Genomic DNA, 22,199 nt, shown 5'->3' on the forward strand with positions numbered 1-22,199 from the left:
CTTGATCCTTTTGGCAACTCCTAGAACTAAACAGGAGTTCAAAACCTGCCCCCGGACACTTCCTAGATGTCTGACCCTGGACAAGTCCCTTAACTTTTATCTGTTTCCTTCAAAACAAATATGCCAGTTATTTGAGACGTGTTTTCGCCACCTTCAAGTGCTGTATGAACGTTCGCTATTACTATTCCCAAATGAGACATTCCCGAGCTGAGTCAGCGGCCCCAAGACTCGTTCATCAGATAGGCGAAGGAGGCGAGGGCTGTGCTACCCAACAAGGGAAATGTGGCGCTAGGAGAAACCCAGACAGGATTTTGGCCCTTCTCTGGGTGTCTGGCCCAAAGGAGGTTCAGAGGTCCGTGGGAGGCTCCCTGGGCTGGAGGTCTGGGTGATGGAAACAAGGGCAGGGACGGAGAAGGAAGAGCCCCACCCCCACCTGCTTCAGACACATCACAAGGCCAGAGTAACAGGAGGATAATACTTTATTCATAAACACAGGCCCACGGCGTGTGGGACGTGGGAGGGGGCTAGTTCCTCAGTAACACAGGCCCCTGCCCTCCTCCTCCTCCCCCCCAAGCTGGAAGCATCCCTGGGAGCCCTTGGCTTAGGGGTCCCCAGTTCTTTCCTCAAACTGGTTCCCACCCTTCTCCCTTAAATTCTACATTTGCAGAGTAAGGAGCAAAAGACTCAGTGAGAAGGAAGGGGAGGGCCCAGGCAGGCAGGGCTGGAGGTCAGGGGCCCATGGCGGCGGCTCCGCTCCCTTGGAAACCCTCGTGGCCTTCTGGAGATGGCGTACTGCTTTTGACATCCTCTTCCTCTGACAGTTGCAGGAACTTCTCCCGAAGTTCTCCCACTCAGTGGAGAGGAACCTGCCTCCCTGCTCCCTCTCCCTGGGAGTGGGGGCTTCTCTCCTGCCCCTTCCCCACCCCTTCCCAGGGGACACAGGTGCCACCCCCCCAGTTTCTCTGCCCTCAGCTCCCCTCGCACTCAGGGCACCGGTCGGTTCTCTCGTTGCCCCCGACTCTCCCCACGCCGGCCGCCAGCTTGAAGCCTCGGCCGCAGCCCTCGCAGATGTACAGCCTCCTCCTCAGGTGGGCCCTTCGGTGGCGGATGAAGTGGGAGCTGAGGCGAAAGCGGCGGCCGCACTCAGGGCAGGGGTAGGGCCGCTCGCCCGTGTGGGTGCGGGCGTGCTCCGCCAGGTTGGAGCGGTGCCCGAAGCCCCGGCCGCACACCTGGCAGCGGTGGGGCTTCTCGCCGGTGTGCACCCGGCGGTGCTTGGCCAAGGCCGAGCTCTGGGCAAACCTCGTTCCGCACTCGGGGCAGGAGTAGGGCCGCTCGCCCGTGTGGGTGCGCCTGTGCCGCGCTAGGCAGGAGCTGCCCCCGAAGCCGCGCCCGCAGTCTGGGCAGGTGTACGGCTTCTCGCCGGTGTGCACGCGGAGATGCTGGGCGTAGTTGGAGCTCTGGGCAAACCGACGCCCGCACTGGGGGCAGGCGTAGGGCTTCTCGCCCGTGTGCCGGCGCCGGTGCTGCCGTAGATTCGAGGCGGCCGAAAAGCGCTTTTCGCACTCAGGACACGCATAGGGCCGTTCGCCCGTGTGGGTGCGGCCGTGCTTGGTGAGTGCGGATTTCTGGGAGAAGCGGCGCCCACACTCGGGGCAAGGAAACGGACGCTCGCCAGTGTGGGTGCGAGCATGCTTGGCCAAGGTAGAGCGGCGGGCAAAGGCACGGCCACATTCGGGACAGGCGTGGGGCCGGGCCGGGTCTGCTGGAGGCTCAGGGGCTGTGCCTGGAATCTGGGGAAAAGAAAGTAAGGACAGGATTAGCTAGGAAGGAAGAATCATGAAACAGAAATGCCACAGTGGCAAAGAACTCAAGAGATCATCTATTCCCTTCATTCAAAAGAGAATTCACAACTAAGCAAAGGATCGATACAAAGTAGAAAATGTTGATTAAATCAGTTCTAAAGCTCTTGTTGTATTGACAAAAATCAATACACCTAAAATAAAGAGGAACAGCCTCCCAAATCATCTGAATTTTTCTAGGGGAAGGAGTCCATACTTATGATTTTATCAGAGTAGAAGCTCCTTCTACCAATGCACACGGGCTATTTGTCTTTAACTGAACAGTTTTAAAGAATAACCTGGGTCAGAGAAGTTAAGATGCCTTGCCCATAGCTAGCAGGTATCAGAGGCAAGATTTGAACCCAGGTCTTCCTGACTCCAAGTTCAATTGTCTATCTCCTAGACAATGCTACCTTTCTGATATCTAAGATATATAGAGAGAATTCTCACGAATTCATAGAAGAGTCATTCTCCAATTGATAAATGGTCAAAGAATATGAAGTTTTCAAAAGAATAATTTAATGCTCCAAGGAATAAAAGGGAGAAAGATTTACATAGCACCTACTATGTGCTAGGCACATGATTATCTCATTTGATCCTCACAAGGCCGAGTTAGGAGTTATTAATGCCCCCATTTTATAATTGCTGGATCTGAAGCAAACAGAAAGGTTAAGTGACTTAGGTTATAGAGCTAGTAAGTGCCAAGGCTGGAGTCCACCTGCTTCAAAATGGCTAATAATAAAGAAATTAAAATAAAAACAACTGAGAATTCACAAAATGTGAAAAGAAACAGAAATAATCCACGTTGGAGGGACTGTGTGAACCCGGGTATATTAATGCACTGTTGGCAAAGTGGTCCAATCGTTCTGGAAAACAAGCTGAAATTATTCAAAAGAAATCACTGCACTGTTCATAATCCTCTTTGACCCTGTGATTCCAATAGTGGGCAGATATTCCAAAGAGGTCAGCCACCAAAAGGTCACATTTCTTTCAGGAGTCAGAGCAGTACTTTTTATGGTAGCCAAAAAACAAGAACAAAATGGGGCTGCCCACCAATTAGAGAATGGCTGACGGAACTTTAGTTAATTCATGGAAGCAATATTACTGTGCCAAAAGAGAAAACCCAATCAGAGGTTTTTAGAGGAACATAGGCTGACTTTTTGAACTGCAGCAGGGTGAAAAATAAAACCAAACCAGTGAAACAATATACACACTACAATAATGAAAATGAAAACAATACAATGGACTAAAAGGTCAATTAGCAATATTCATCCAACAAAATTCAGCTCTTTCCCTAGACATCTTTCCCTTTTCCCGCTTTCTGTTATCTCTTCTTCCTTCTCTCTCTCTCTCTCTCTCCCTGCCTCTCCTTCACTCTCTTTATCCTCCTCCCCTTATGCCACACTGAATGTTCCATATCCTGTCAGATGGTCACTATGTCAATATTTTGTTGTGCTCTTTTTCTTTGAGATAAGGGAAGAGGTTCTTTGGGGAGAGAATAATATAGAGATGTCTATGATGTAAAAAACAAAACAAAACAAAAATAGTAGTAGTAATAGTACCATTAATAATAACTAGCATTCTACAATACTATATGGTTTGAATTATTTCAAATGGTCTTCACAACAACCTGATGAGGAAACGGCTATTATTGCCCCCCACTTTACATAAAAGGAAACTGAGGCAAACATAGTTTAAGTGACTTGCCCATGGTCAGAGCTATTAAATGTCTGAGGCAGGATTTTAAACTCAGGCCTTCCTGACTCCAGGTCCAAGCACTTGAGCTCCTGTGTCACCTAGCTGTCTAAAAAATAAAAATCAATGAAACAAGAAGACTTCCATTTCTATTTGTTTTCTTTTCAGAAACAGTGTTCTTTCCCTAAATCATATTTCTTTTTCTCTCAAAGGCATCTCACAGCAAAAAGCAGTTTTGATACAGGAAGACCTGGGTTCAAATCTATTCTCAGATGCTTCCCAGCTTCCCCAAGTCACTTAACCCCTAGCCAAGTCACTTAACCCCATTTGCCTAGGCCCATGACCTTCTGTTGCTACTAAATTAGAAAGTAGGGATTTTAAAAAACCAAATAAACAAGGTAAAGGGAGCAAAGGTGGGAAGCTCTGGAAATATTTAATATTTACTGGTCAAGTAACATAGTTAACACTAATTCAATTGAGAAAAATGAGTAAAGAAAATTAATTAAATTTAGTTTTCAATAAGCTTAATAAAAACAGGCAGAAGGGATCTTCACACAGAGATGTGGTCTAAAGAGCCAGGCACCCATCCAGAAACACTCAATGGTCCATAAATAGCCCTTCAAGAGCATCCGAAAAATATGCTGTTTTCCCAGGCATCAGAAGAACAGGAAACAAGCAAACAAACAAAACCAGGTTGTTAATCCAAGAGCTCCAGTCACTCCAGAGAATGAAATTGCAAATGAGAAGAATGAAAGAAGTGGAATTTAGGCCAATTTTTAAAAAGGAGAATGGTAAGGAAGGAGCACAGGCTCCACAGGGATACAATCAGAAAAAGCCGATGCAGAAAGAGAAAGCAGAACCTTGCCAGAAACAGGGAAGCAACACAGCACAACACATTTTAATTACTTGGATTGATCCACATACACTGTTCCTCCAATCCGACCAACCTTTGTAAAATCTCATAACGACCGATCAGTACTCGGGGGACCATGGACGCCACTCCTAGAACACAGAACTTGGGAGTTATCTGGTCCAACCTCCACCTTTTGTGGGTGAGAAAACTAGGGAGGCCTAAGAAGGGAAAATGCTTCCCCAAGTCATAGGTTCATAGAATTAGAGCTGGCAGGTATCCAGAGGAAGAGTCCAACCCCCTCACTTCACAGATAAGGAAGCTGAAGTAACTTGTTAGTTGCATAGCCAGTAAGTAGCACAGGCAAGATCTGAACCCAAGCCTTAAGCAGCAGGATGGTGTAGTGGATAGAGCACCCGCCCTGGAGTCAGAAAGCCCTGTGTTCAAATCCAGTTTCAGATACTTACTTGTGTGATCTTGAGCGAATTACTTAACCTCGGTTTCCTCATCTGTAAATTGAAGATTCACTTGGCATAATGCCTGGCATATTGCAAATGCTATATAAATAACAGGTATTATTATTGCTGCTAGTTTGCTGATCTTCCCAACAGTAGCCAAAGCAGTAGAAACAAGTCTCCCTTTCAGGAGAACCCATTTGGGAGGGGCCCATGCTAGACATTCCTGATGCTTTCCTGGCACATTTCCTGGCACAAATTACTTGATAAAAGGTAGGATATAGGACTGCCTGCATCCCCTGCACCATGACAGAATGTCACTGCAGAGCCTGTAGATTTTCCGCTTCTCCCGCCTGCCTTTGCCAGACTGGAAAAGTGCAATAAAGCTGGACGAGAAAGGGGATGCCCTGGTGGTATTCTCCCCGAAGAGTTTGTGCCTTGATTGGTGGCTGGCACTTGCCTTTCCTAGACACACAATCACCACATTCCCCTGCTCAAAGTTACAGAAGAGTTGTGGATACCATGGAGTCATGGGGATTTCCAAGCTTTGCAACTGAGCAGAGAAAGAAGGCATGAGAATGTGCATGTGTTATCTTCCTCCACCCACTCAACTTCAAAAATCCCTACTTTCCACATGACATTAACACTCTAAAATTTCTCTGCTTTCCTGGATTAAAATTCATCATTGCCATTTTAACTGGATTTTGACTTTTTAAAAACTATTTTTTATCATACTTTTTTTTTGTTGACAGTTATAGTTTTATTGTAGTTGATATAACATTAAGACACTTACTCCAAATGGCTTTGCTCTTTAAACTTGTATAAACTTAGTAATAAAAGATTCCTTGAAAGATGTAGCAACAGGAAACTTTGTTCCACAAGCCTATGATTATTTGATTTGTTGTGTCTGACTCTTCATGACCCTATTTAGGATTTTCTTGGAAAAGATACTGGAGTGGTTTGCCATTTCCTTCTCCAGGTCATTTGACAGATGAGGAAACTGAGGCAAACAAGATTAAGTGACTTGTCCAGGATCACACATTTAGGACCTACCTTGATTATTAAGTGAAGCATAAAAAAGGGAGATGTACTTGCCTAGAGTATTTGCCACTGTCCAAGATTCTTAGTGGTCTAAATGGAGTAAGTCTTTAGATAGCAAGGCCCTCCAAATATTCCTTTTTTGCCAATGATACTGTGCTGATTACATCAGACCCAGGAGCATTTCAGAACCTACTAAAAGATCAATGATCAAAGAAATTCAGCATAACTATCCACACTTGACAAAATCAAGTGGATGAAAAATATTTGCCCATAAATATGCAGTTGGCTGGAGAAATCATAGAGCTGGTCCATCTAAACATGTTTCTTAGATACACACTTTTGAACCCAATAATTCAGAGGGCCATCCATCTTGGAGACCATAAAGGGGGGCTATTCCTCACCCATCATTACCCACAAATTTTGGGGGTATTTGGTGATAAATAATTCAGACTTCTTAATTCTAGGTTGGGCTTTTGTAAATATTTCTCAAATTGAAAACAGGGATATATTGAAAAATGACATGGATTACCATATTTCTTAAAAACCACTGACTTTGGCTTGAAAGAAGCCTGTTACTTTTCTTTAAATACATAAATTTCCCATACACAAAAATGTAAGGCAACAAGAATACTAACATTGTCAATACAAAGTTTATTGGTGTTTTTCAATGAGAGGACAACTGAGGGCCTTACCAGCTCTAAATTTATGATTTAAAAAATAGGGACTGGATCTGGATTATTTAATTGGAATTTCCAGATGAGTAAACTCCCAGAACTCCCTTTACAGTATTTATAGGTAAACACTTTCTCTGCAATTTGCAGTCTTAAGAGAGTTGCCAGAAGAGCTCAGTTAAGTGACCTAACTCTTCCTGGCTTCAGGGTCAGCCCCATCTCTGTCCACTATTCTATACTGCCTTTCATGATACTCTCTCAAATTTCTGACTTGATTCTTAAATGGATCTTTTAAAATTAAATTAAAATGGGTATTTCTCCCAAAGGTGCAGATTGTAATCCAAGTGGATCTTCTCAACCTTTGTGACTCCTTTCTGTGTCCTCCCTCTAAATCTTCCACAGGTCTAACCAAAGTGTTAGGTCCTTCCTCTAAATTTCTTGATATTGCCTAGATACCAGTAAAGTATGTGGCTGTCTGGATTATCTTTTGCTCTTGATATATGACTGGCTCATTTTCTTTTTGGGGCACACATCTGTTATGAAATCCTTTATGCTGCTGCATGCATTTGCATGATTCTTCACTGGTAATATTGGTAATAGTTACCTATTATTTGTCTCTTCACTAACCCATTACTGACCCACAACTTTTAATTCTTTGGATACTGTGGCATACCATAATCTATAGCATCCCTGATTGGTGTTTAAGTATTTTTCCAAGGTTACATGATTCATGTTCTCTCCTTCCCCTCTTCCTGGAGCTGACAAGCAATTGCACTGGGTTGTACATGTATTATCACCCCAAACCTATTTCCTATTATTCATTTCTGTAATAGAGTAACCTTTTTAAAACCAAAACTCCAAAAGCTATACCCATATAAACAAGTGATAAATCATGTTTTCTTCTGCATTTCTACTCCCACAGTTCTCTCTTGATGTGGGTAGCATTTTTTTCATAAATCCCTCAGGATTGATCTGGAGCATTGCACTGCTATTAGTAGCAAGTCAATTATATCTGATTATCCCACAAGAAAGTTTCACTCTGTGTACAATGTTCTCCTAGTTCTGTTCATTTCACTCCCCATCAGTTCATGGAGGTCTTCCCAGTTTTTATAGAAATCAAGCAGTTCATTCCTTATAGCACAATAGCATTCCATCACCATCATATACCACAATTTGTTCAGCCATTCCCCAATCAAGGGTCACTCCTTTGCTTTCCTTTTTTTTTTTTGCCACCACAGAGAGTATAGAACACTCTTTCATATTGGTGTAAAAGATTAGCTTTGCAAAAAGCAAGAATCTGCCTAAATCTCACAACACAGGAGTTCCTTTTCTTTGTGAGGTGGTACCTCAAAGTTGTTTTGATTTGCATTTCTTTCCTGATTGGTATTTTTAAAAAGACCAATTTTTTGTTTCTGGAAATTTGGGGTTATTGAAAAAAAGTGTAATTTCTCAAATTCAATCCAATCCACTGTCCTCATCTAGTTAAAACACAATGCCTGGTACATCATAGGTACTTAATGAATGATTCTTGGGCCCATCCACCATAGCCTCTGATACATACCAAGAAGGGTAACCATCAACAAGCAGCTTAAACTTTTAATCCCTTACTTTTGGGGGTGGCTAGGGGGCTCAGTAGATTGAGAACCAGACCTAGAGAAGGCAACCTTGAGCTCAAATCAGACACTTTCTAGCTGTGTAATGCTGGACAAATCACTTAATTCCCATTGCCTACCTAGCCCTTACCACTCTTCTGCCTTAAAAGCAATATACACTATTGATTCTAAGATGGAATGGTCAAACAAACAAAAACGCACAACCATTACTTTGTGTCTTAGTAACAATTCTAAGACAGAAGGGTAAAGGTTAGGAAAATGGGCTTAAGTGACTTGCCCAAAGTCATACAGTCAGTAGTCTGAGGCCAGATTTGAACCCAGTCCTCCCAACTCCAATCTTGGCACTCTATCCACTATGCCATCAAGACTGTGATCTGTATTGATGGAATTCCCACATTTACAAAATCAGATCCTTGATGAACTGAACCATGTTGAAAGCCTTTCTGAGTACCACAAAGCTGCCCACTGCTACAATCCATCTCTTAGTACCAATACTTTCCCAATGTATGAATCATGGAATATCAAGGTCTTAGAAGAATTGAAATTACAGGTCACTGGAAAAAAACCATCAACTCCCCTCAAAAAGTCCACCAGTATATTGACGGTGAATTCTCTTATGAAGGATTTACAGAAAGGCACAGACAAAAATACACAGGAGTATGTCTTCCCTAGCGTGCATTGGTAGAAGGAATACATACATTATAGGAAGAGACCCAAGGAAATACTTTACTTGGAATCTGTGAGACAGTTGGGTTTTTTTAAAAATGTATTTGATATCTATGCATTTAAAAACATTGTTCTAAGGATCCATTATTCATGGGTCTATGACACATAAAAAGTTAATAACCTTTAAAAAAAGGAAACATATTTAATTTCTTCCGTGCTTGAGACCAAGCAAGAAAACCAAAACCAAAACAATCTATGACTTAGTAGGCAAGACTTGAGGCCCCTCTTTCCTGACACCAGGTCCAATGTCCTAATGCCTGGGAGCAGGTAGGTGGTTCATTGGATTGAGAACCAGAGATAGTAGCTGGACATCTTGGATTCAAATCTGACCTCAGATACTTCCTAGTTGTATGACCTTAGGCAAGACATTTAACTCCCCCATAGCACTCTTTTGCCTTGGAACCAATACAGAGTAGTGATTCTAAGACAGAAGAAGGTAAGGGTTAAAAAAAAAATTCCTCTACTTTTTACTCTTCCTTTTAAGGATTTGGCCTGTATTTGGACAAATGCATTAAATGAGGGAGATGATGATGAATGAGGATTTATTAAATAGGAAGGAAAACCCAAAAAACAGACAGAGGAAGCCCGGGTGGGAGAGAGGATAAGGAAGGGACCTTAATCAAAAGACCAATAATTAACAATTTTCCTCCCATAGGATTTAAGGAACTATTAGTTGTTCTTCAGAAAATCTGTGAAAGATAAAATAAGTAGCTGAAAAAGTAAACAGGGCACCCACATTTGGTGGACAAATGAAATTGGGCAAAAGTGAAAACATTGTATCTTTGAGCTAAAAACAATGGGTATATTAAAAAAAATCAATGGAATGAGTATGGGATTGGTGAGAAGAGACTAAAAAAATAAACCGTGTGAAAACAGATTGTTCAGAGTTCTACAAACAAAATGAGTCAACAGTCTGACATGACAGCCAAAAAAGTCAGTGCCATCTCAGGCTCTATTAATAAAGCAGAAGATTTAAGATAAGAACATTTATTGTCCATCCTATCCTCAAAAAAAGTAAGGGGGTCAGGGAAGAGAGGGAGAGAGACAGATAAAGAGATTTTTTTCAAATATTTGAAGGGCTACTTTGTGGAAGACCTGTTTTTCTTGGCCTAGGAAGGCAGACCCAGCAGCAACCAAGGAAAAGATTTCAGCATGAAATGAGAGTACATTTCCTAACAATCAGAATTGGCCAAAAAAGGGGAATGGACTGCCCAGGTAAACGGAGAGTGCTCACTGAAGGTCTTCAAGTGAAGGCCAAATGATTGTTGGAAAATGGATTAATATGCATGCAGGCACTGGACCATATGGTCTCTGGAATCCCATTCAATCTTGAAATTCTGTGATTCTGTTTAGAGCAAGGATCATCCAAAGAGAAGGTAACCCTGAACAGGGAGGTATGACATCTATGAAAATAACAGCTAGAGAATGAATACAGACAATATTTGGGCACCCCCAAACACAGATCACATCCTTAAAATGGGATTAAAAAAAAATGCAAACACACATGTGTCTGTCTGTATGCATAATATTTATCTATAGATATGGACTCAAAAATAATATTGGCCATTATATAAGTTATATTTCTGTTATAAATCATATATGCACATATAGCGCATAGAAGGCAAAGAGGGGAATAATCCAAAATAATGCTGAAAGGTAGTAGAGTGGTGCTAGATTATGGGAAACCCTGAAAGACAGGCAAGGAAAACAGGGATTTTGTTCAGCAGGCAGCAATAGACCATGGAAGGTTTTGTGTAGGAAAGTAGAAAGGCCCAAGCCCCTTTGCCTAAGGAAGATTACTGAATGACAGACTGAAGGGGGACAGAGGCTAGTGGTGAATATCTTATTAGGAAGCTCCTGTAATGATCTATGGGGACCTGTGATAAGAATTTGAACCAGTATGGTGATAGCAGGAGATGTGAGAGACACAGTGGAAATAGTTTGGAGGGGAGAGATATTGTGGAGGATCCAATATCTTTACAGACATGAGAAGGGAGAGAGTTAAGAATCAAAAATAAAACCAAGATTCTGAAAATGGCAATGGATTGAGATGCCACCAACCAACACAATGAAGTCAGAGGGATGAGCAGATTTCAGAAGAAAGATATTAAGCTAAATTTGGGACATGTCAAACTGAAGTGCCAACAAGGTAATCTCTCAGGCATTTAATGAATGTATGTTGTCTAATGAGGAAAATATAGTAGAAAAAGATCTAGGGACCAGAGTGGACTTCTAGAGATGATGTCAACACAACAGTAGAATTGCTCTCATTTGTTCCCACGCTCCCTGATTTAACTACTTCTACTGGTTGGTACAAGCCTACCCACACTAAAACCTTTGGGAAGAAGTCTCTCAGGAGTAGGTCAGTATTTCAAGAATAGGGACTAGACCCAAGATTTCACTGGTTCAGGAAACTCCAACGCAGGTCGGTATCTTTTCTTCAATACAGTCTGAGATGTAAAGTTCAATTTGTATCAGATTCAGAACCTAAACCCAGGGCTTCCTGGTTTTGAGGCCAGCTCTCTAAAACTTCACCTGGCCTCCAATATTTTACAAGATCCCTAATTTTGATGTTGTGGATACACCTAACAACGCCAATGACAACTTCTTCATGCCATAGTAGATAGCTGTCAAGTCTGGCTTTGGCCAGCTTGCTGCCTTGAAGCCTCTCCAAAACTGGCCAGTAGGATCTCTGGACCTCGGACAGACAATCTGTCACTAGGCCTGTCCTTGACGTCCTTCCAGTGTGGTAGCATCTTCCAGAATTTGCACTAAATGGCTGGGGCCTTAAGGACCCAGGATCACTTCTACGTCACCATGAGACATCCAAGCAAGACTTGGCAACAGAGAGGATGCTTTGGTACAAATTAGTCTATTTTTTCCTTGCTGGTGGCCCACATCTGTTGCCTGGCCTCTTTTTGCCCAGGTGCCAGATTGTTACTGCCTAACTATTTTAACTTCAGGCCTGGCTCTGATCTCTAAAATCTGTCAAGGCCTCCCTGCCATAATGGGACTTCTCCAGACTCTAGTTCTCTTCATCTGTTTTATCCAGTCTCCAGGTGCCGGCCCTCCTTAGGATGAACCCCTTGACATCACTACCCAAGCATAAAAAATGAAAATGTCTAGGGCTCTGGCTTTAACCACCTCCTAGCCTTCTGATCTAGGTGCAAGTCACTTAACCCTGATTGCCTAACTTTTGCTGCTTTTCTATGTTAGAACGGATGCTAAGAGAGAAAGGGAGGGAGAGAAAAAAGGAAGATTCAATCAGGAGCTCAGACACAGGTTCCATTGTATATGCCATTAAACTGATGAACCAGTGAGTTTTACTGACCTGCTTCTCCCTCATCCCACTTGTATTCATTGGTACAAGCAGTGACTCTGAGGGGAAGAGACATTCGGAAGATGAAGGTAATACCTCCTGACAGAGACGATGGACTCAAGATGCAGAACGAGACATGTATTTTGGGTCAGAGACAATGTGGGAATTCGTTTTGCTTGACAATGTGTATTTGTTACAAGGGCTTTGTTTTCCTTACTTTAAAAGAAAAGCAAGCTGTACATGATACAGCTTTCGTGTACAATTCTCTTTCTGTTCTCCTTTGAAATACCCATTTTATTTGGTATTTGTTACATTCAGAAGGGAAAAAAAAAATTTTTTTTAAGTCCTGGGTTCTAATCCCAACTCTTTCATAGACTCACTGTGTCTCTTCTTTGTGTTTGTTTCTCCTACTCCATAAAATGAGGAAATTAAACAAGATGCTTTCTAAAAAATTCCTGCAGCATTAAAAAGTGGCCTAAGCTTTCTTGAAAAGACTGAAACATGAATATCAGAAATTTTAGAAAGCCAGGGCCTGGCTTCAAATCTGTCTTCAAACACAATCTTGCTATACAAGTCACTTAACCTCAATTCTCTAACCTTTACCACTCTTACCAATAATTAGTACCACATCTAAGTCAGAAGATATGGGCTTAAAAAAACTAAGCCTAAGTATCGATTATACACAAGATACTATATTCAGTGTCCGACTGCCAGAAACTAATAATGTAATATGTAACAGTAAGTATGTGATTATGACATTAGAATACGTAGGATAAAAGGAAAGGAAAGGGAGTCACAGAAGACTTCACAGATGAATGGATGAGATGATCTGTGACATGAACCTTGAGGGAAAGAAGAGGAGGTCATTCTAGTAGCAGAGAAGAGAGATGGTAGGATATAATCAGAAATAATTGTTCAGTTTGGCTAGAATGTAGAGAACTAACATAATGAGGCTGGAAAAGTAGGCTGTGGAGAGCCTGGAATACCAAGATTAGGAGTTTATATTTTATTCAGTAGGCAATGGGGAGCCACTGAAGTGTTTTGTTTTGTTTAGGGAGGGAATGACAAAGAGGAGAGTAACATGATCTGAATGGTGCATTAGGAACATTACTCAGATAATGGTCAACTGGAGAGAGGAGTGATTTAGCTCAAACTTCCCACTGGTGGGCACATATGCCAAGGAGGTCAAAGACAGAATGAAATGTCTCATATACATATACTATATTATATATACTATGTCTCATAAAGAACTATTCAAGGGAACAGTTCCTGTAGTAAGCAAGTAACTGAAAATATAATAATATAGATACCCACTGATTGAGGAATGGTTCAAATGAACCATGGTCTGAGAAAAAGTGATGAATATGAAGAATTCAGAAAAGTATGGAAAGATTTATGTGAACGGATGAAACCTAAATTGATATATATATATATATATATATATATATGATAATCACAACGATACAGAAAACAACAAAAACAAAATTCTGTGCGATTATAATGGACAAGTTTTAACTTTAAAAAGATGAGAAAATGAACCTCCCTTCATTGCAAGTAGGGGACTTATGGGTATGGAATATTGTATATACAGTTATTCCTAGTCAATAAGTATATTAGTTTAATTGAATTTCTTTTTTAAAAAGTTTTTTATTCTGAATTGTGATGGATGGTTCTCTAGATAGAGAAAAGGAGACATATTTGGAAATGAAAGTGATAAACAGAAGATATCAAAAAATTTTAAAATTAAGTCTAGGCAAGAGGTGATAGAAAATCTGAGCTGGAGTAGTTAGAGTATGAGTAGAAAGGAAGGTATTGTGAACAATATAAGGTGTGGCTTCAGTTAAAACAGAACAAGACCCAGGTGTGAGTTATGAGGGAGCGTCAAGGAATAATTTTATTATTTCAAGTTTGGAAGAAGCAGGGAGGGAGGGAGAAAGTTAGAGAGCAGGCATGTGTGTGTATTCCTATACACAGAGACAGATTTAGATGCCAAGTTTTTAGGAAAAAAATTATAAATTTTAAGTTGAATTTTGGACATCCTGAGTTTGAAGTTCCAATGGGAACACCCAGGTGAAGGTGTTTAATAGGCAGATGGAAGACTAGAATTCTTGAGAGAGATGGAGGAGTAAAGATACAGACTTGGAAAAAAAAGGATATAAGGCCAAAATAGGGGTTGGAAAATAAACATGGGACTAAAAATTATTAAGAAAAAGTAATGGGAGGAGAAAGAGATAGCTAGGTGACTCAGGGAACTAACCCTGGAGTTGGGAAGACCTGGGATCAAATTTGACCCCAGGCACTTCCTAGCTATGTGACCCTGGGCAAATCACAACTCCAATTGCCTAGCCCTTACTGTTCCTCTGCTTAAAAATATTGATTCTAAGACAGAAGGTAAGGGACTTTTTAAAAAGTGGAAGGATGGGGGCAGCTGGGTGGCTCAGTGGATTGAGAGCCAGGCCTAGAGATGGGAGGTCCTAGCTTCAAATCTGGCCTCAGCCACTTCCTAGCTGTGTGACCCTGGGCAAGTCACTTGATCCCCATTGCCTAGCCCTTTCCACTCTTCTGCCTTGGAGCCAATACACAGTATTGACTCCAAGATGGAAGATAAGGGTTAAAAAAAAAAAGTGGAAGGATAAGAGATTATTGTTAGAGAAGGGAATTTTATAGTTCAGGATATTAGAGATGGCACAATTTTCAGCGATGAAATGACCACTCTGGTGGGCACAAATTTAGACTACAGGAAAATGGGAATAGCTAAGTCAATAGGTGACAGAATCATGTTTCAAAATATCTTGCCAGGCTTGTTGGGCCAAAACTAACGAGATGAAATTTAATAGCTCTAAAAGTAAAGCCTTATTCTTCTTAGGTTCAAGAAAGAAATTAAGTATAGGGTAGGAGTTACAGGCAAGCCTGTGAAAATGTTCTGAGTGTGGGAGTTGACCAGATCAACATTAGTCAAAAAAGTGATGAAGCTACAAAAAGAGACTGATGGGTTTGTCGGTTATGTTAATATAACGTCCAGATGAAAAGAGGTGACACTTTCACCACACTCTGAGCTGGTCAGACCATATCTGAATATGATCAGGACAAAAAGGATTGGAGACATGATGTGAACAGGAATCATTCAGGGAGAGAGCCCTTCATGGGTAGGATGTGAACTGGGCCTCCAAGGATGAAATCCTCCATTTAGATTATCACATTCAGTTCTAGATACTACATTTTAAGGAGTGATCTGTAGTCTACAGGAAAAAAAAAAACCAGGGGGACAATGCTCTGCAGACACCAGGTACTTAGAAGTATTGAGAGAATAGTTAAACAAATTAACAAAGGTGACTGTATGGAATATTCCTGTGCTAAAAGAATTGAGGGACGATGGGAAGACTTATGTGAACTGATAAAAAGGCAGAATGAGGAAAAAAAGTACATAATGACAACAATGGAAAAAGAAAGAATAAAATCAAGAAATAGAATGTTGTACAATTGGCCCCAGAAAAAGTATTTTTCTGCTTCTGTAGAGAGGTGAAGGACTACAGAAGATGCATAAATGGTTAGATACAATTAAATGTTGGTTAGTTTTGCTGCATTTTTTAAAAACCTAGTTACAAGGGACAGCTAGATGGGTAGGGCAAAGGAAAGATTACTGCAAAAACAAAAAGATTATCAATAAAATGAAATAAGACTAAAAAAAAAGTAGGGGGGGTGCGGATTAAGAGCTAGGCCTAGAGACAATCTGAGACTTCCTAGCTGTGTCACCCTGGGAAAGTCATTTAACCTCAACTGCTTATCCTTGACCACTCTTCTACCTTGGAACCAGTATTGATTCTAAGACAAAGGGATTTTAACTTAAATAAGTAAATGACAGTTTTTGATGTGACATATCACTGGGATAAATTTACACTGTGAACCTAAGTTTCTTTAATTGAATGATAGAGCTACTTTTAGCATCTGAAGGGCCATTCTGTTGGAAAGGAGACTAGATCTGTTTTTGCTGGCACTGGAAGGGAAGGTGTAAGTAAGCCGATTTCAATTTAACACGGGCAGACACTTCTAACAGTCAAAGCTGTTCAACAATGGAATAGACTGCTTTGTGGATATGTTCAAGAAACTATACCTATCCATCAAGGGTCCTATAAAGGAAATTCCTGTATGGGCATCAAGTTGGACTAGGTAAGAGGTGTGAACTCTAGAGTAAAGCCTGAATTAGATTAAAACAAAAATACAACATAGTTAACATTAATTTGTGGTTTTCTGTGTCAATATGCAAAGGCATGCATGGATCCCTTTCTATTTAGCTTCTGAAACACCACTGGACTAAATGACTTCTAAGGTCAAATCCAACTCTCAGGATGTGATGAATACAGACTATTTAGCCCGGAGGAATAAAAAGAGGGAGCAAAGATGTACAGTAGAAGGAGCTGCTTGTTGTAGGGAGAATTCTATTTTGGTTATAGGTTACATTAGATAGTTACTATTAGATTATAATCTCTATGAAGGCAATCTAAACCAAGTATCTCAGCAAGCACTATGCTCTCTTTCCACATAGCAGGGGTTTAATAAATGTTTGTCAAATTTTAATTCTTATTTGTACAATGAGTATGCTGGCCTTCTCTCTTTCCTCCTTTGTTCATGGTGCCTAGAAAAAGAACAATGGATGTAGGTTCACAAGCTAGGCCCTAATTCTGGCTCTGCCACTAATTCTGTGTGACCCTACCATCCCCCCTCAATCTATCTCTCTGTATTTCTCCTCCAGTTCACAGCTAAACTCCTAGAAAAAAGTTACCTATATTCATTGTTTCTACTTTCTCAACTCCCACTTTTTTCTTTTCTTTCTTTTCAAAACAATCCTTGCCTTCTGACTTAGAATGATACTAAGTATCAGTTGCAAGGCAGAAGAGAGGTTATGGGTTAGGCAATGGGGTTAAGTGACTTGCCCAGGGTCACATGGCTAGGAAGTGTTGGAGGCCATATTTGAACCCAGGAACTCCTTCCTGTCCCTAGGCCTGGCTCTCTATCCACTGAGCCACCCAATTACTTCTTGATCCCTTATAATCTGGCTTTTCTCTAAACCTGTTCTCTCTGGTTCTCTTTTCTCAGTCTTCATCCTTCTGGCTTTCTCTATAGTGAGACAGTGTAAAAAGCAACCTCATTTTGCATACTCTCCTCTCTGAGTCTGCAACACTCCTGTGTTAGGGTTCTCCTACCTCTCAGACCATTTCTTTTCTGTCATCCAACTCTTTATTCTCTGTGTATATGTTCACCAAAGCTCTACCCTGGCCATCTCTTAATCTTCCTTTATATTCTCTACCTTGGGTATCTCACTGTTTTTCATAGATTCAGCAATCATTCTATGTAGGTGGCTGTCAATCAAGAAATATTTATTTAGCATTTCCTATGTACCAGGCAATAGGCAAAAAGGGGCAAAAACAGTCCCTGCCTTCGAGGAACTCACATTCTAATAGGGGAAAAAGGAAGGCACCAATGGGGTAGGGACAACTATGAAAGGCCTTCTGTAAAAGTACAATTTGAACAAGAATTCAAAGAACCAAGAAGTCTGGGGTAAGGAGGGCATTCTAAGCCTGGGGTCAATCGCTACAAATGCACATTCTGGAGACGGAATGTGATCATATCTAAAGGCAGTAGGATGAGCCCGGAGTCAGGAAGTCTGAGTTCAAAACCAGCTTCAAACAAAGTGAGCCTGGGCAAATCATGCAACTTCTATCTGCCTCAGTTTCCCCAACTGTAAAATGAGGATAACAGTACCTACCCCTCAGGATTGTTGTGAGAAACAAGTGAAATAACATTTGTAAAGCACTTGACACAGTGCCTGGCAGAAAATAGGCACTATATAAATGCTTCTTTCTTCCCTAGATATCTGACCCTCCTCTCTGAACTCTAGTCTTCTATCTCCAGCTGCCTACTTGACCTTTCCTTTCCACCTGGATGTACCAGAGTCTCAAACATGCATAATTTGTTTATTTCCCCACCCCACAACTTGCTTCTCACAATTTCCCTGTTTCAGTTAAGGGCACCATCATTCTATTCACATACTGCCTAAGAATCACAGTCAACTCTTTACTCTCTCTAACCCTGCATATGCACCAAATGCCAAAGCTTTGACATTTCTCAGACCTACACCTTCTCCATTCACACCAGTCACCCTAAGTTTTGACCCTTATCATATCTTACCTGGAATACTGCAAAGTCCTTAGCTGGTCACCCTGCCTCAAGTCTCTCCCCTCTCCAATCCAGCCTTCACCTAGATGCCAAATTGATATTGCAGGTCTGGCCAAGACCCCCTTCTGCAAAAAGCTACATATGGTGACTCCCTACTATCTCTAGGATAAAATATATTCTGTTCTGGCACTTAAAGCCATATCTAACACATGTTAGGTGCTTAAAAACCTTTTGTTGATTGATTTTTAGAGAATTATATCCCCTCTCTGGATCTCAATTTCCTTCAAAGAAAGATATTCCAGAAATGACTTTTAAGACTGTATCCATTTTTCAAGGTCCAGTTCATGATCTACCTCCTCCAGGAAATCTACTGGGAATTGCCTCCTCACACTATCTCCAACTCATTTGGCTCTGATTGTCCTGTACAATTAGTACTTGGTGACATGTATAGTCTTTTGTTCATTAGTTACTTCATACTTCAATTCGAGAAATGTTTATGGGGCAGCTAGTGGCTCAGTGCATTGAGGGCCAAGCCTGAAGACAGGATGGCCTGGGTTCAATTCTGGCCTCAGCTGTGTGACCCTGATCCCTTAGCCCTTTCTGTTTTTATGCCTTGGAAGCAATACTTAATTTCTATTCTGAGTTAGAAAGTAAGGGTTTTATTTAAAAGAAAGAAAGGTTTGCTAAGTACCTTTAAGGTACAGAATATTATGCTAGATGCTGGTGGAAATAAAACTATGACATACAAAAGTTACAAAAAAGTGTTCCCAAGTGGACCATTACCAGCAGTCCCCTCCAACCTCCTCAACTTCAGAACATCAGTAGGTCTAATCTTTCTTCCAACTTTCTAGAAGCTCAGTATCAGTAGCTGCTCACTCCAGGCCCTTATCACACACTCCCTCAAGGTAGTAGCCAAGTCAATCTCCCAGTCTCTCCCAGAATGCACAGAGAGGGAACAGGCAAGCCCTAGGGGCTCAAACACTAACAAGACTGACCTTCCCTGAGGGCAATGCATAATAAAAAGTCCTGGTGTTGACTACAGCTGGAGAGACTAAGGCTAGACTTCAGAATATTGGAGTCTGGAGTTTTTTAAGCCCATGGTGTGGGGGAGGCCAGCCAAGCCAGCTGGCCTGGGCCCCAAGATTCAGTATCAGATACAAATTAAGTCAAGCCTAAAAGATGTGGCTAATAGGCAAACAAGAACCTGGTTAAATTCAAGCCAATTTCACCCTCCTCCCCAGACCATTCTGCTCAGTGGGGCACCAGACAACATCTCATTAGCCTCTTGGTCATCCGGCTGTGGAATAAGGAGCTATATGAGAATATGGAAGCAAGGGAGAAGGATACAAAGACCCCTGAAAGGGGGATGTCCAGGCCTGCAGCATAGGGGAGTTTGGGGGGGCAGGACCTACCTCCTTGCCATCCATTGGAATCTTCAGCTTGACCACTTCATATTTCTCCTCACCCTCTTCTTCCTCGCCCTTTACCAGCAGCACCATCTCCTCTTGCATCTCTCTCTCTTCCTCCTCCTCCTCCTCCTCTTCCTCCTGTTCTCCCGGCATGGCCAGTCCCTGAGAGGGAGAGGACAGGGGCCCAGACATTCAGAAGCAAGAACCCACTAAGATTCCCCTCCCCCAGTCCTTAGGCCCTCTCCCGCTGTCCCCTCCCCCCTGGAACTCTCCCCTCGGCCCATTCTCCTCCCCGTGGCCCCCCTCCCCGCCTGCTCCCCTCTCCGGACTCACTCCAGGCCCCTCCCCCTTCTCTCGTCTCTCCGAAGCCCCTCCCTCCCAAGGCCTCCCCTCCCCCAGGGCTGAGTCACCCCCCTCTCCCTCTGTCCTCGCCTCCCCAACCCTAGCTTCCCTCCTCTCCTACCCCCAACCCGCGGAGAGTACGCCCTAAGCCCCCGGAAGCGCGGCTGCCAGACGCGGCCAAGGCCAAGGGCCAGGGAGGGCGGAGGACTCACCGGGCCGCCGCCGCCCACTCCTGCTACTGCGCGGGGGACCCCGGCGTCCGAGTGCACGCGAGGGCACAGCTGCAGCAGCAGCCGAATATCTCCGAGCAGTCCGGGCCGGGGGCCTGGGGCCGGGGGCTGGGGGGCGGGGCCAGGGGGCGGTGCCGGGGGAGCGCGCTGTCGATTGGTCTTGGTGCCTGAGCCCCGCCCCCTACGGCCCCGCCCCACCTCGCGGGGGAGGGGGGAGCGCGCGGGCCAGCCCCAGAGCGGACCTGGGCGTCTCTGCCCCTGCCCCCCCTCCTTTTCCCCCTCCTTTTCCTACTCCTCCCCCTCCCCACGTGCTCTCCACGGCGTGGGACCGCCCAGTGCCTCGGACTTTCGGGCGCCCGACCCCAGCTCCACCCGGAGGCTTACCTCCGCGCTGCGTCTCCCCAACAAAGCCGCGGCTCCTACCTGGGCCCCAAACCCCCGAACCGGTCCTCCCACTACAGTCCGGAGTGTCTTCCTGTGGCCCACTGCGCAACGTGCTCTTGTAAAGAGTCCTATTGGCTAACCTCGGTCAGAATTATAGCCCTGCTCCTTACTACCCTTGTGACCTTGGACAAGTCACTTGCTCACTGGAAAATAAAGGTGTGGTACTAGGCAGTTGGCCAATCGCTGCCATTCTGTGACTGACACCCGCCACCCCCCTCACTCACACAGCACTGACCTGTCTTCCCCCTCCTCCACCCTTCCTTTTCTTACCTCTATCAGTTCCAGCCCTCTTTTCCTTCCCTCAACTTTATCCCTCCTTTCCCTTCTTCCAGTCTTTCTTTCTTCCATCATGCCTTTTCCCTCCTCTATCCTGTCCTCTTCATTCTTTTCCCTTGTCCATCCTTGCTTTTCCTGGCTTCCTTTCCTTTCTCCTGTTCTATCTCTTTCCCCTCCTCCATCCCACCTCCCGAGGGCGGTTCCCTCCTCCCTCCCTCTTATCTGAGCCCTACCCCTCCTTCAAGGCCCTAGCCCAAGTTCGAGCTCTTTTCTTAGGGTTTATATTCTTTCTTTTTCTAAACTCCACCACCATTGTTTCTTCTACTTATTTGCCAGAGCCCCTGCAACGTTATATCATGGAACCTCGTGGAAAGATTTCTGAGCTTGGACTCCAAAAGACCTGAGTTCCACTCCCGAATATGTACATAAATTGACTGTGTGACCGTGAGCTAGTTTGTAGTCACCCACCCTCTCAGAATGCAAGTAACTAATTGTTCTTGCTTGGTCTCATAAGTAACACACAGGCTTGAGCTTTTATCATGTATTATGTATCATGTTTGTCCCTGTTTGTTGAATACCTATAACCCGAAAACTAGTCGATTTTTTCAAAACCTTGTTTTTACAGCATGCTTGGCACAGTCCTCCATACCGAATAATAGGTGCTTAAAAAATATCTATTGAACAATGAGTATCAAGCGGCAGCTAAGTGGCTCAGTGGATAAAGAACTAGACCTGGAGTTGGGAAGTCCTGGTTGAAATCTGGCCTCAAGATACTTCCTACCTATGACCTTGGATACATCACTTAACCCCAATTACCCAACCCTTACCAGAACCAATACTTAGTATCAATTCCTAGACAGAACGTAAAGGTTTAAAGGGGAAAAAAAGTATTGTAAAATCACAAAACAAATATGATCCCCCAAAGGAAGTATTAAAAATCAATTTCCTTCATTCCTTGGGGCAGGGATGTATCCCATGGGTGTGGAACATTATATATAATCAGATTTTTTTTCAATGTATTGATGGCTTTTGCTAATTTGTTTTCACTTCCTCTTTTTCATTTGAAAAAAAATTTGCTATAAGGAATGATTCGAAAATATATGGCAGGGGTGGATT

General features: G+C 42.9%; 1 protein-coding gene across 4 annotated transcripts; it reads right to left on the bottom strand.

The window, feature by feature from the left end:
• Nucleotides 1-461: 461 nt before the first annotated feature.
• On the bottom strand, nucleotides 462-21,270 carry LOC100618979 (zinc finger protein 771). 4 transcript variants are annotated; one of them, XM_056806384.1, is made up of 5 exons: nucleotides 21,078-21,252; nucleotides 20,748-20,950; nucleotides 20,346-20,471; nucleotides 19,795-19,953; nucleotides 462-1,790 (listed from the first exon to the last, which is right to left on the bottom strand). In XM_056806384.1, the coding sequence occupies exons 4-5, from the start codon at nucleotides 19,942-19,944 to the stop codon at nucleotides 969-971; spliced, it is 972 nt and encodes a 323-aa protein (XP_056662362.1). In that variant the 5' UTR covers nucleotides 19,945-19,953; nucleotides 20,346-20,471; nucleotides 20,748-20,950; nucleotides 21,078-21,252; the 3' UTR covers nucleotides 462-968. The 4 variants fall into 4 exon arrangements, with proteins under 4 accessions (XP_056662362.1, XP_056662361.1, XP_056662363.1 ...); XM_056806383.1 differs by having other exon boundaries at nucleotides 20,748-21,246; XM_056806385.1 differs by lacking the exon at nucleotides 20,346-20,471 and having other exon boundaries at nucleotides 20,748-21,270.
• Between the last annotated feature and the right edge of the window lie 929 nt (nucleotides 21,271-22,199).

This window comes from Monodelphis domestica, chromosome 7 (assembly GCF_027887165.1).
Source record: "Monodelphis domestica isolate mMonDom1 chromosome 7, mMonDom1.pri, whole genome shotgun sequence".
Lineage (NCBI taxonomy): Eukaryota > Metazoa > Chordata > Mammalia > Didelphimorphia > Didelphidae > Monodelphis > Monodelphis domestica.

Excerpts from the sequence above, each read along its gene's own strand:
- LOC100618979 (XM_056806385.1), bottom strand. The coding sequence starts at position 19,944 with ATGCCGGGAGAACAGGAGGAAGAGGAGGAGGAGGAGGAGGAAGAGAGA. Across the intron at positions 1,791-19,794 it reads TTCCAATGGATGGCAAGGAG|ATTCCAGGCACAGCCCCTGA; the intron begins GTAGGTCCTGCC and ends TCTTTTCCCCAG.